At 54.0% G+C, this 13,016-nt stretch overlaps 1 protein-coding gene and 1 pseudogene across 1 annotated transcript in view; one reads left to right on the plus strand and one right to left on the minus strand.

Moving 5' to 3' along the window:
* LOC101956937 (endothelin-converting enzyme 1) overlaps positions 1-11,353 on the minus strand; it is a 38,059-nt gene extending 26,706 nt beyond the window's left edge. Inside the window, 4 exon segments of the mRNA XM_078037173.1 lie at positions 642-788; positions 1,799-1,920; positions 8,943-9,155; positions 10,814-11,353. Of these exon segments, the coding sequence (XP_077893299.1) occupies positions 642-788; positions 1,799-1,920; positions 8,943-9,155; positions 10,814-11,093 (762 nt within the window). The 5' untranslated portion in view covers positions 11,094-11,353.
* LOC144374254 (chromodomain-helicase-DNA-binding protein 1-like) overlaps positions 10,927-13,016 on the plus strand; it is a 34,954-nt pseudogene continuing 32,864 nt past the window's right edge.

Consider the following 13,016-nt stretch of genomic DNA (forward strand, 5'->3'; position numbering starts at 1 on the left):
GCCCAGAAAGTTAGGGAGATAACACCTAACCTTCAGAGCTGGAATGAGGATTCAAGAGGACAGTGTCAGTACAGGGTTTCCTGAGAGTGGGGCAGGCAAAGGAGGGTCAATTCCTGATGGCTACCATTAGAACCTTCTGGCTACACCTTGCCTCAACTTGGGTAGCTGCTGTTATAGTTCATTAGGATGAAAAGGAAAGTGTAGCTCAGTGAGGTTGATGCTTGTTAAGGTCACACAGTGAGTGGCACAGTTGGGCTGAGAACTAAGCCTTTATGACCCCTAATCTGGGGACTCTCCTGGGTGTGCTGATCCTCAGCCTTGGGCAGGCTCTGGTGGGAGAGATGGACCAAAAGCATTCCAAGCAGCACCACAGAGCCAGAGGCTAAGGGAGGGGACAAAGAGGTGGCTACAGCTGTGCCCAGGAGTTGATATCACTTGTCATTTCTGTGGCCCATGATGAGCTGCCCAATGAGATGGGTAGTCTGCCCTCTCATAGTCTCTTGCCTGTAAAAATCTCACTGCTTGGGGCTGCCAGAAATAACCCCAGCTTAGAAACCAGAGCCTACTGCCACGGCCCAGGGCAGGTCTCCCTCCACCCCAGGAGGCCACACCCTTTGCTTCTCTGGCCCAGGCCTGCTCACCTGGATCACATTGCTATTGGAGTTCTTAGAGTCTGCACTGACATAGACAGAGAAGAAGGGTGAGGTTCGGTAGTGGGCAGTGACCACCTGCAGGGTGTCCTGGAAGTTGTCCTTGGCCCAGGGACTTGTGATATTCCAGCCTCTGAGCTGGAAGAAGGCAGAGCAGATAGGGAGGGGAAGGAGCCTATATGCAAATTCTGGTTCTGCAGCTGACTTGCTCTGTGACCCTGGAGAAGTCATCTGACCTCTGGGAGCGTCCAGAGCAAATGAAAGGGCTTCTGACCTGTGACCTGGAGACCCACGGATGGAGCAAAGACTCATCCTTAACAACTGAGCTGTGAATCCCAGAGACTTTGCCCCCTGTGTTGTTCATTTGTTGGACAATTAATCACACGAACGTGATTACTATTAAGACATAAATCCAATTGTGACTACGGGAAATAAGGCTCTGTATTTTGAAAAAGGCTGATAAGCTATGGTCTACCTTGGTCTCTCTCCAAGTTGGGACTTTAAAAAAAGTCTCTTTGGTCCTCCAGGATTGGCACACACTGGCACATGGGGCCTGTGCCAGAGAGGAGGGACTGGGAGAGTCCCCATGCCTGCAGCAATAACTTCCCCGAACTGAGATAGGATGGCGAGCCCTTGAGCAAGCAAAGGGTGGCCAGAAAAGCCGCAGCCATCTCTGTCTGTGCCAGGCAGCCTGGCCCAGAGGGAAGATTTCTCCTGGGCTCAGGAGCAAGGCGAGGCCTCCATCCAGCAGTTCTGGCTCTGTTGCTGGCCTAAGACTCCCTGTTGGTTTCTCTGGAACAACACACACCTCTCGCACACTCACACCCACCTCCTGAGGAAAGGGAAGTGGCAATCCAGAGGAAGAGATTCCCAGTGAATATCGTCCCCAAGGCCCACGCAGATGCACTTATACACTTAGATGTCCTCAACAGATGCTGACACACAACCCCACACATTACAACAGACAGTCCCCCCACGCACAGACGTGCATGCACACGCAGTGGCAGACAGACAGGCTGCGTGTTCCAGCTGGGTGCGGAGGCTGGAGGTGTGGGGTGGATGAGCACCAGTGGGCCTGAGAGGTGCAGCCAGAGGGGCTGGCAGGAGGCACGGCAGGAGGGAGGCCAGAGTGTGTCCCAGGGACTCACCTTCTCAATCAGCTCCATCAGGGGCTTGGCCCTGAGCTCCTCGATCCTGGTTTCATTCATACATGCGCGGTAGTATACTTGGGCCTTCCTTTCTGCCTCACTCGAGCTGGCTGTGGAATTTTCTAGAAGGATAAGAGATAGCAGATATTGAATAAGCCCCCCTTTACCTGCTGGGGATCCCCAGGCAAGTTTGTTTTGGAGCCTCGGTGCTCCCCACTGTGAAGCTGTAAGGGCAGCTGCTGTCAGGGAGCAGCCAGCACCAGCGGGTATGAGTGCCCCCATCCTAGTTGGGTGCAGATCAGGAGGGCATGCCCTGTCTCTGCCCATCTGCTGATCAGGCCTGAGAACCTGTCCCTGGCATGGCAGCCCGGGCCCACCCAGCAGGACAGTCGGCATCCCTGCCAGCCAACACGTGGCAGGAACTTCCCTGCCTGGTGCTGGGACAGAGCCATGTCTCGACTTCAGATCCCAGCTCACCTTCCTTGTGAGAAACACTGGGGTTGAGTGAAGCCTGAAAGGCCTCATTCACTGTGAATTGACTTTCCGCTTCCTCCTCGGGGGGGTCAGGCGCAGTCAACAGACCTGCGGACGACTCCAAGGGCTGTTTTCCCCATCCCTCCCCAACTCAGGCCAGCAGCACCTCATCCTCTTTGGTTCCCAGACCCCCACCCACCCACCCGGAGACCTGGAGGTCAAGGACACCACCTTCAAGCATGGCCTCCCTCCCTCCTTTGTTGAGAGGTTCCCCAACCAAGCTCAAAGTTCCTCCAGCAACCTGGGGTCCTGCTCACTGGCTTTCCCACAGCTGTGGGGTTTTGGTGTTTGGTGGCCACCAGGCTGGGTGTGGAGATGCACGGATCTGTCCGAGAAAGCTGGCAGCCCAGTGGTGAACAGATGGCAACTAAAGTCACAAGAGTGTTTGATTCCACACAGGGGAGTATGAAGAGAAGGTGCCGGAAGCCATGAGAGGATGATGGGAGAGGCCTGGGAAGGCGGCCAGAGGAAGCCCTGCTTGGGCAGGAGGAGGCTGATGTGGAGTGGGAGTGGGGCTGCATGGGCTGCCTCGCCCCACATTGTGTCTTAGTCATCCCTGTGTCCCCAGAACCTGAACAGGCACAAAGTAGGCCTTCAGCAACATGTGCTCAAAGAAGGGAGCTCAGCGTCCGTGTTTAACAAGGCAGGATGTCACCTCAGGGGAGGAGGGTGATGGGGCTGGTGTCACCCAGGATTTGCATGGAGAGGAAATGCAGGTATGTGCTGTGCTATGCCCCCTCCAGGGGCACCGCGCCTGGACCCCGCTTCAGCTCTGACTGGGGCAGGAGCCCTGGTGGAAGTTCAAGTTCCTCTTCCCACCTCTGCTTCCTGGAGCCCCCGGATTCTCCCACCCCTCTCCTTCCTCACTCAAGGGCTCCAGGGACAAGTGCTGAAGCAAGATGGCCAGGTGGAAGCCCCTGGAGTAGATCAAGTGGGCCAAGATGGGGGCATGGGCCAGCAGAGGAGGGGTGAGAGTATCAGAAATGGTGCCAGGCTTCCTCAGCCTGGGCAAGCAGCTGCCTTTACCAGGATGTGGAGCCTGGGAACCAGTGGCAAGTGAAGAGCGTCAGTCTGAAGTTCAGGTTCAGACACCTGGGGATCTCTACCAGACCCCAGAGTGGACCTCTGCCCTGGGCCTCAGCCACTGACTCGTGAGACCTCCAGTAAGTTACCCAACCTCTCACCTATAAATTGGGTGTGGTACTAGTAAGAGCCGAAGTGGGAACTGTTAGGATGAGATGTACACACACGGCCACACCCACACAAGGGTGGCTGGTCCCCAGAGAGGCTTAAGTGGCCTGGGTTCAAATTCCAGGAAGCCCAAGCCGCTGTGGGCTCTGCTCTCCCAGGCAGGCGCCTCCCCTCCCCTCCCTGGGCCTAACCTTCTCCCTGTCTCTGAAATGTGAGGATGATGCTGAATCCCCATGGGCTGTCCACCAGATCTCGGTGCAGGGTCTGGCCTGTAGTAGGCACCAGGAATGGCAAGGACACCTGGTATCCTTATGTATTTTCTCCTGCAGAACAAGGCGCCTTCTTTATCAGCTCCCGCTTTCCTCAGCAGGATGGGGCTCCGGAGGCCTGTGACTGTTGGAACTGAGTCCGTGGTTTTTATCTAAAACAAACACAGGTCCTGCACTGATTGCCAAGTGGGGGCCCCACATGTCCCTGGCCAGGCAGTCCTGCTGCAGCCAGGGAGACCATGAAATTCCTAGCCCCCATCCCGCAGCCTGCCTGGGTCACCGCTCTGCCCCACTGGGTCACCGCTCTGCCTGCCTGGGCTCGTTCAGGCTCCTGAGGAGTGATGTGGGAAAGGGCATTCCAATAAAAATTCCCAGAGGAAGAAGTGGCCCGATTAAATGGGATGCTGTCCTTCCTCTCCGGGACTTTGCGGAAGTGACTGGGGAAGTTTCTGGAACTCAGGGCCCCAAGAAGGAAGTATCCAGGCAGTTGGAAACTCTGTGGTCTGGTCTCAGGCTGCCAAACAATTTCTATGCCCTTGGGACCCCAGAGTGGCCCTGTCCCCAGAATGTGCCCCGCACGGAGCCAGCATTTCAGAGACACAGCCTGCCACAGAGGGCAGGAAGATGAAACAGCAAATGCGGGAAACATAAAAACAAAACCATGAGCTATGACACAGGGTGACCTGATTCGTTGCCAGATCAGTGACGTGGACACATCTCATGCTGCTGGAATAGCGTGCTTGTGTAGATTGGTGTTTGGGATAGAAGGAAGGAGGCTGCAAACTTTTCCTTATGATCCCGGTATTGCTTGAATTGTTACAAGTTTGCATTATGTTTTTTTGTTATGCAAAATATATATGATATTGTAGATATTGTAGAATAAACCTGGCAGTACCACGATGTTGCTCAGGCCCTAAGAAGCCCTTGGAAGATTCAACAGAGGCAGTGGGTTGAAGGGGTCTTGAAGGGCCGGGTGGGGGCACTCTAGAGACTGGATCCAAGCACAGTGGGAAAGCCTCAGGCAAGGGCCAGGCTAAAGAGTGAGGGGCCTGTCTGTTGGCTTCCTCGATGATGTGAGGCCACACTTTTTTTTTTTTTTTGGTACCTGGGACTGAACCCAGAGTCGCTTAACCACTAAGCCTCATCCACAGCCCTTTTTACTTTTCATTTTGAGACAGGGGCTCACTAAGTCACTTAGGGCCTCGCTAAAGTGCTGAGGCTGGCCTCGAACTTGTGATCCTCCTGCTTTGGCTTCCCAAGTGGCTGGGATTACAGGCCTGCGCCCCTGTATCTGGTGAGGCCACACTCTTGTCTCCCCTAAGTCCACAAGGTAGTGCTTGTATGTCTCTTGGGGGAGAGGCAGAGTGCAGTGAGGCGCCTGTGTTCTGAACAGCTGAGGTCGCACCCTCCAGCAAGCAGGCTGCGAGGAGGATACACTACAGTGGCCCCGGGCCTAGTTCAGCCCACCTGCTCCAGGTCTCTGGATTTCCTGAGGGGCCTGGGGTGAATTCACCCATGAAAGAAACACACGGCTTGCCCAAGCTCACTTGGTACATGGATGGTAGTTGCTGTCCTCTGGACCAGTGGACGCCATCCTTGCTGGCATTGCAAATATCTTTTCCTCTGTCCATCTAGAAAGAAGTCTGTTCTGGGTGACCTCAGAGGAGCCTGAGCACTCTCTCTTTTTCCAGTGTCCACCCAGGTATCAAGGCCCCAGGTATCGAGGCCCACAGGTGAGGGGCTGTTCTAGACTAATCCCCAGGAGTAACCCTGATGGAGACGGGACCCCAGGATGTGCCTTCCAAGCCTCTGGTCAGTGTGATGCGAAGGTGACCCCAGTACTGAGTCAGGCCTAGGCCAGGGCTTGGCTGGCCTGCAAAGCTCAGCCAAGCAGCCACTGCAGATGGGAGCCGTGAGGCCGGAGGCTCTGCTCAGCCAATCTCTTGAGCAGCATCACTCGGGGCCTGCCGGTGGGGAATCTGACTTCAGGAGAGCCAGGAGACAAAGGACAGAAGTTTTGAGGCCCCCTAGCTGATCCCAGCTCTACCTTTTCCTGGGAAATACACTTCTTTTGTCTTTGTGAGTCTCATCTGTTAAATGGGAATATACTGGTGCCTACTTGAATGTACCACGGGAAAAAAATGAAGTAACCCAAGGCCTTGGTGGCGGGGACGTGCCTGTACTGCCTGCTCTGGAGCCAGGTCCGCGTCAGTGCTTCCCTGAGAAATAAAATAAGCAGAGATTCTTTCCCTTAGAGCATCCTGATTAACCACGTGAGCTAGACGCCACTTCACAGGTGGAGAGCTGAGGCCTGAGAGGCTGGTGGCCCTCTGCAGTCACACAGCTTGTCAGGATGAAGTCCGGTTGGAACCCACCCCACCAAGAAGGGTGCCTATGCCCTGCTGAGCCCTCGGTGGGTGCCAGGCCCTGTGCGTGGCCCTCTGAACCACACGTCCCAGTCAGTGTCACAGCAGACTCACTCCCGGTGGCACTGGCTCCTCCATTTCACAGAGACTGGAGCTACAGTGGAGAGAAGCAGGTCACTTGGCAGCGGCCAAGCTCGCAGGCCAAGGCCACCAGACTTCGCAGCTCTCTGGTCTGCCTCCTGATACCATCAGCCCCTGGCCCTGGGGTCAAGGGTTTGATGGCCTAGTGCCGGCTGTTCTGTGCCCGGCTCAGAGCAGCTTTCCATGTACAACAGGACTCTCAGGGACACGGTGAGGTAAGGCTACGGTCCAAGCCTGGAGGCCACTCCTCATGAGCCCTGCCAACGTACAGGGAACAGGACAGGATGGATCCAATCTTGGCACAGGTCTAAGGTCCTCCCAGTAAGAATCAGCTCCAGGCCAGTGGGAGGCCAGCGCCCTTGACCACAAAGCAAAAGGAGTGGTTCTGGGCCTAATTGCCCATCTTTCTTCCTCCCCCCCTCGATGCTATCTGCCCCCCAGAGCACAAGCCCCATTCTATTCTGGAATGAAGGTCTGTTCTTGGCAAAATCATTTCACATTTCTGAGCCTCAGTTTCCTCATCTGTAAAATGGGAACGATAATCCCTAGTTCCAGGATGTTAACGAGAATTAAAGAGGCAGTAGATATAAACAGCCTAAAACATAACAGACACTCAAAAACTGCCAGTGTCCTTCCCACACTTCTTCAGCCCTCAGTGTTCTGTGCTCCCTTCAACACAGTGACAAGGGAGCTATGTCTGTCCCTTATACCTGAGGAGAGGGCATGGGACAGGGGAAAGGGCACAGGACCAGAAATCAGGCCAACTATGAGCCTATCTTGAGGACCTCTCTGAACCTCAGTTTTTTCATCTATCAAATGAGGTGAACGATACCTCCCCAGCTTCCACCCTACAGGATAAAATGGGATGACAGTTCAAAAGCGTTCTGACAACCGTACAGTCCTGTGCGGGGATTAATGTGAGGAATGAGAGTACTACCACCGCAAAGAGCAACCACCACGTGCAGACTGAGGAGAGCTCTTTACTCATATTTTCTCATTAAATTTTATAACCTGGAGGAGCGCGGTTGCCAGTGTGTCAATGAAAAATCAGGCTCCGGGACTGGCCCAGACCCCACAGTGAGAGTCACCACTGAACCCAGCCCACCTCGCTACATGTCTGGACCACCCGCTGCTTCGTTATGGTCCTGCCAAGGCCCTGGCTGTGTCACTGGGCTCTGGGGAAGGGACTGTCCTGAGTTGTAGCCTTGAAACCACAGACATATTTGCCACTTGAGCTTCCAGATCTGAAACAAAAGGCGGCACCCCCTTTGGAAGACACTTTTGGTGGCCTCAGATGGCCCGGGGCCATCTCAGGCTGGGGCTTGGCCATCTTGGCCTGCAGATTCCTTCACTCCACGTTCAAGTACCACCCTGCTCCATCCCTGGGGGGCCAGCAGGAGGCTGTCGCTGCACTGGGAGGGGCATCCCACCCAGGAAATGCCCGGGTCAAGGAGAAAGGACAGGCAGGTTTTACCTGGTGGCAGCTGTGCCGCAGCACGAGGCACGAGTGAGTCAAGGACTCCTTCACCTGTGTACATGTTCCCACCTTCACCAAGAGCCCCAGCTGCCTTGATTTCATAATTGTCAAATTAGAATCATTTCCTGTCTTGTAAGGAGATGACTGTCCTTTTGAGAAGATTTGTCCCCTCTCAGGTAGCTTCTTCATTTTACCTACCTTGGGTGTCTTGAGTGGTTTTCAAAGAGTTAATGAGTATTTGTCAGAGCCAAGGTCTGTCCAGCATGGCTGCATGGATTGTTTTTTTCATAATCTGGCCCTTCCCAGCATTTAGGGTCCCAGGACAGGGGACAGCAAGGGGCAGCAGGAAAAGATCCCTACTGCCAAGGGGTTTGAGTCAGGATTGGGGTGCAGCCTGGCGCTGCAACTCCCTCTGGGTTCCATGGGACTGATGAGAATTCAACAACATGAACCAGAAATCCAGCTGCACACAAGGCAGGCGGGGGATTGGAATCTGAGGATGAAACCATCAACACCAAAGTCAAAAGTACTTTGGAGAGTCTGTGAGGCCACGGAAGGCCCTGCCTACGTGGACAGCTTAACTCTCTGATAAGCTGTTAGAACTTTCGTTGGGCCGTAGCCTTAAAGTCTGATGTGGTATGTCCAGCCTCAACTCCATTTGCTCACAGCTTTCAAAACTCAGTCAATGCTAGCCAAGGACAATGCTGCATCCTGAAGCCACAAAATAAAATGACCACAGCTATCAGCTCCTGTGTGCCTGGTATATGTCACAGATAAGCTGATGCATCACAGTGTGTTCTGTAGTGCTCAAAGCCCTGCATGATTGTAATCTCAGCTACTTTGGAGGCTGAGGCAGGAGGATTGCAAATTTGAAGCCACCCTGGCTAATTTTGCAAGTACCCTGTTTCAAAACTTTGACAAAGCACCTGCCTAACATATGCAAGGCCCTGAGTTTGATTCCCAGCACCTCAAACAAAACAACTCTACAGTTTGGATGTTATTAATGCTGTTACACAAAGAAACTGAGACTAGAGATGAATAACTCACACAGCAGGGCCCCACAGTGAGTGACAGGGCAAAGCCCCTCCTCTGACCAGGCCTGGCTGGCAGGTGCAGTAGGTGGCGTTCCCTGCAGCCCATTCCTTAGTGTCCCCATTGGTGCTTACCCAGCAGGTACTTTATGATGGCTTGATTGTGTTCCCAGAGGTTGCTGAAGGTCCCCCAGTGTGAGTGGCCATCAGGCACGGGGTTGGCCTTGATGCAGCCCCCACAGGCATAGCTGAAGAAGTCCTGGCAGGGGTCCACTGTGGGGTCCATGGAGTTCAAGATGGAGCTGGTCACTGAGACGCAGGCCTCGCTCAGGCACACTGGGGGTGTTCCTGGAGGGGTAAGGGAAAAAAGTCAGTGATGGGCAGGGAGGAGGGTTGGGGAGGGCAGCGCAGGTAGCCTAGGGCCCCCAGCACACAAGTTCCACCCTTTCCCTGACCGAACAGACTAGGAACTGGATAGTCACTAGACCCAGAACAAGAAAGGGTTCAGCAGCTTCATGATCTCCTGGTTTGTGAAATAAGACTTCTGCCCATTGCCTAAAGTCCCTTCTGTGGCTTAAAAGAACCCAGAGCCCAGGTGCTTTTTTCTCTTTCTAGGGATTGAATCCAGGGGCTCTTCACCACAGAGCTATATCCCCAGCCTTTTTACTTTGAGACAGTTTTGCTAAACTGAAGGTGACTTCAAATATCCTATCCTTTTACCTCAGCCTCCGACATAATCTGGGATTACAGGAGGGCACCAGCACACCCAGGGGTGCTTTTCCCTTAATCAACACTTCCTCCACAAAGACTCTCTAACTTCTTATTATTCCCTGATGCTCAACACACTTATCCACTCATTCACGTACTCAGCTACTCCACAAAATCAATACTGAGGCCCTTTGCCGAGTACAGAGTGTGTGTGAGGCGGGGAGACAGGAGGCAGTCTTTCCCTTCAGGAGCCGACCCTTTTCTGTTGGGGACACACATGTTACATAAGCAAAGTCAAAACACACCAAGAGAAACTGCCACTTATTTACAAAACTAAACTGAACGTTGACTAGGAGCCAACTGGGAGATGCGGACATATGGTACTAGGACTCAGGGACAGGGAAAGACTGGGAAAAGCCATTCCCTTACCAGGCAGGAGAGCTGTTTATCCCAATTGGGGGGGGGGGTGCGGGTTGGTGGCTGAACAACCCTAAACCAAAATAATAAATAAATAAACAGAAACAACCTGAGAGGCTGGTTTGCCAAAGGCGTGAGCAAGGGCTGGACCCTGCGTCAAGGCTGTCTGATGAGCTCTTGCAAGGGACCAATCTGGCAGGTCCCCAGAGGCTCATGGCCTGCCCACAGGAGCCACCCAGGCCACAGGGGGGACTGCTTCCTGAACAGGCTGGGCACCAGGATCACCACCCACGTTCACGGTCTTTCAACCCTTGCTCCAGCGTCAGATGCGGATGAGATATCCCTGAGGAAACTGAGGCTCTGAGAGAGCGACCAGATCAAGGTCATCCAGCCGCACAGGAGAGCTGAGAGCCAACGCTGGCCTGTCCTGGCCCAGCAGCCCCAAGGCCGTGTTTTCCTGCTGTCCGTCTCCTCTTTGGTGGCCACAGCAGGGGCTGAAGTGGCCTGATTGGCAGGGTTGGTTCTTTCATCACACAGGGAGGCAGTGAGGCTGGGTAGCTTTGGAGACTGGTAGATCTGGGTTCAAATCTGGTGCAGAGACCTCCTGTACGAGCCTGGGTTGGGGGCGCAGCTCGGCAGTATGCATCTGCCACCGAAGGCTGAAGCTAACCCAGTGGGCAATCTACCTACTCCCATAGCGTCCTTGAAATGCCCTTGGTGGCAGCAATATTTGGAGGCTTTCGCTTGGCCTATAGTCAACAGGGAACAGCTCAGGGGGCTTCAGAGTCTCCCCCAATTTACAACTAGAGTCAACAGAATTGAGCTGACTCCTGAGAGCAGAGTAGCCACCCAGGGCTGCAGCCAAGAACTCCAGGACTGACCTGTGGTGGACTCCCAGCTGCTCGCCATAGACGTCCTCAGCGGGCGCCCCCTGGCGGCTGCGCGGCGCTCCCAGGGTCCTCCGCTGCTCACAGGAAAGGCTGTGCATGCACGGCGCGCGGGGTGGAGCCTCTTGCAGACAGATGGAGGGCCGAGTGCCGGGCTTCCAGGCGAAGGGCCGACTGGAGGCCGTGAGGACGCGGGTGCAGGGGCAGGACTTACGGCAGTGCGGCCTGACAGGTAAGTGGGCTGCAGGAGAAGGGCCGCCCAGACGCGCCACATGGTGCACTCCAGGTTTTCGCAAGCCGAGTCTCGCGAAAGGAGGTTTTCCCGCGGGTGCCGGTGCTTCCCCTCCGCCGGTAGGGCGTGGAGCTCGGCGCGAGGCACTTCCGGTAGCCGGGCGGTGGGCGAGGAAACGTGCCCAGTGGGGCGCGAAGCCCGGGTCCTGGGCTCCGGCTGTGCGGGTGGCGCTGCGGTAGGACTTGGAAGACGCACCGCCCCTTTGACTCTCCTGACGGAGCCTGCGCCGGGCTGCAGGTGGCTGGCCCCTGGGTGGTTCTCCCCACGGCGTTCGGGTCACTCACGCCCGCGCCGTCCTGCGCGGTCAGTCGGGGTCCCGTCCTGCCCTGGGGAGCCACCACTGCGACCCTCACCGGCCTCCCCCGCCCCGTTCCTCACGGGAGCCCGGGACCGTCGCGGCGCCCGTGGGAGGCGGAGTCGCCGTCAGTCGTCTCGCGGAAGCGCTGATGGAGCGCGGGGGGCGCGGACCACGGCAGGACGGGGGGGGGGCGCGCCGGAGGTTCCCGCCTGGAGAGCGGCCATCTCGGTGGAGAGCGCTCGGCCCGCCTCTGACTGTGGGGTCCCACCCGCGGTTCAGTGGCTCTCGGGAAACTAGGCGCCGCCGGCTTCCCTCAGAGGGTGGTGGGCGGGTGGAGAGTGGCCTCTGTGCGCGGCTGGTCCGCCACAGTGACCCGGAGAGACTGCAGGGGACTGCGGAGGTGGCGGGTCACCAGGGAAGCTTTGGGAAGAGCAGTCGGGGTGTAAACTACCAGGCAGTGCAGGGAAGAGGGGGAACACTGGACCCAAGGGTAGCGACTGGTCATCCTGTTTGTTAAAGTAAATGGATATTTTGGGAAACTGTGAGCTAAGATTTTTCTTTTCCTGATTCCAGCAGTCGTGTGTGTTCTTTGTAAAACATTTGGGGAAATAGCCTATGCCTTTGGTGGGTTCCTGGATTCCTGGTCCTGGAGGTAGATACCACCGTCATGAGCCAGTTCTGTGATGGTTATCCAGCAGTTGTACCAGGAAGCTAAACCGGGGGCTGCTTTTCCAGCCCTTCCAACAAAAAATTTTATAGTGACCTAATTCCCTATATTAAATCCTTTTCTGTCTAACTTCTTTTTGGATAATTTTTTTTTTACTTTTGCAGTCATCTTCTAAGTATTAAATATTGTTATATTTGTATAGTTTCATATCATTTTAATTAAACATGTTATTATATACTAATCATAGATTCACATGCAGTTTAAAAAAAAAGATCCCATGGAACCTTCCTCAGTTTCCCCAGTGATAATATCTTGCAAAACTTCTGTAGAATATCATAGCCCAGACATTGACTGGAGTTTTAGAACAGAGATCTGACTCTGGAGAGCCAACAGATCATTTAGAACAAGAGGAAACTTCAAACTGCAAGGCATCCTGATCTCACAAGAGGGGAAGGTTAATCATGGCAAGGTCTTCTGGGCGAGGGTACCTGGACTGCCTCATTATAGTCACCTCCTCCTAATCATATCTGGTAAAGGGTCCATTTTCTAAAGGTGTGAGTGATTAGATTGGGTAATCCAGGGTAACTCAGTATCTTCCCACCTCCACGCCCTCAACCTTAGTCAGGGCTGTAGAGTCCTTTTTGCCAAATAAGGTAACATTCACTGATTCTGAGGTCTGTGCATGAACTATTTGAGGGTCACTCTTTATCCACCACTTCAACCTTTTACTTTTAAAAATATATATCTTTATTTTTACTTATTATTTTATGAGGATCGAACCCAGGACCTCATATGTGTGACGCATGTGCTCTTTCCACTGAGCTACATCCCCATCCCATCAACCTTTTACTTTTGACTATTTTATAGATATAATTATAAATATATATATATATATAATATATATATTTATATATATTATATATTTATATATAATATATAT

The sequence above is a fragment of the Ictidomys tridecemlineatus genome, unplaced genomic scaffold (assembly GCF_052094955.1).
Source record: "Ictidomys tridecemlineatus isolate mIctTri1 unplaced genomic scaffold, mIctTri1.hap1 Scaffold_631, whole genome shotgun sequence".
Classification (NCBI taxonomy): Eukaryota; Metazoa; Chordata; class Mammalia; order Rodentia; family Sciuridae; genus Ictidomys; species Ictidomys tridecemlineatus.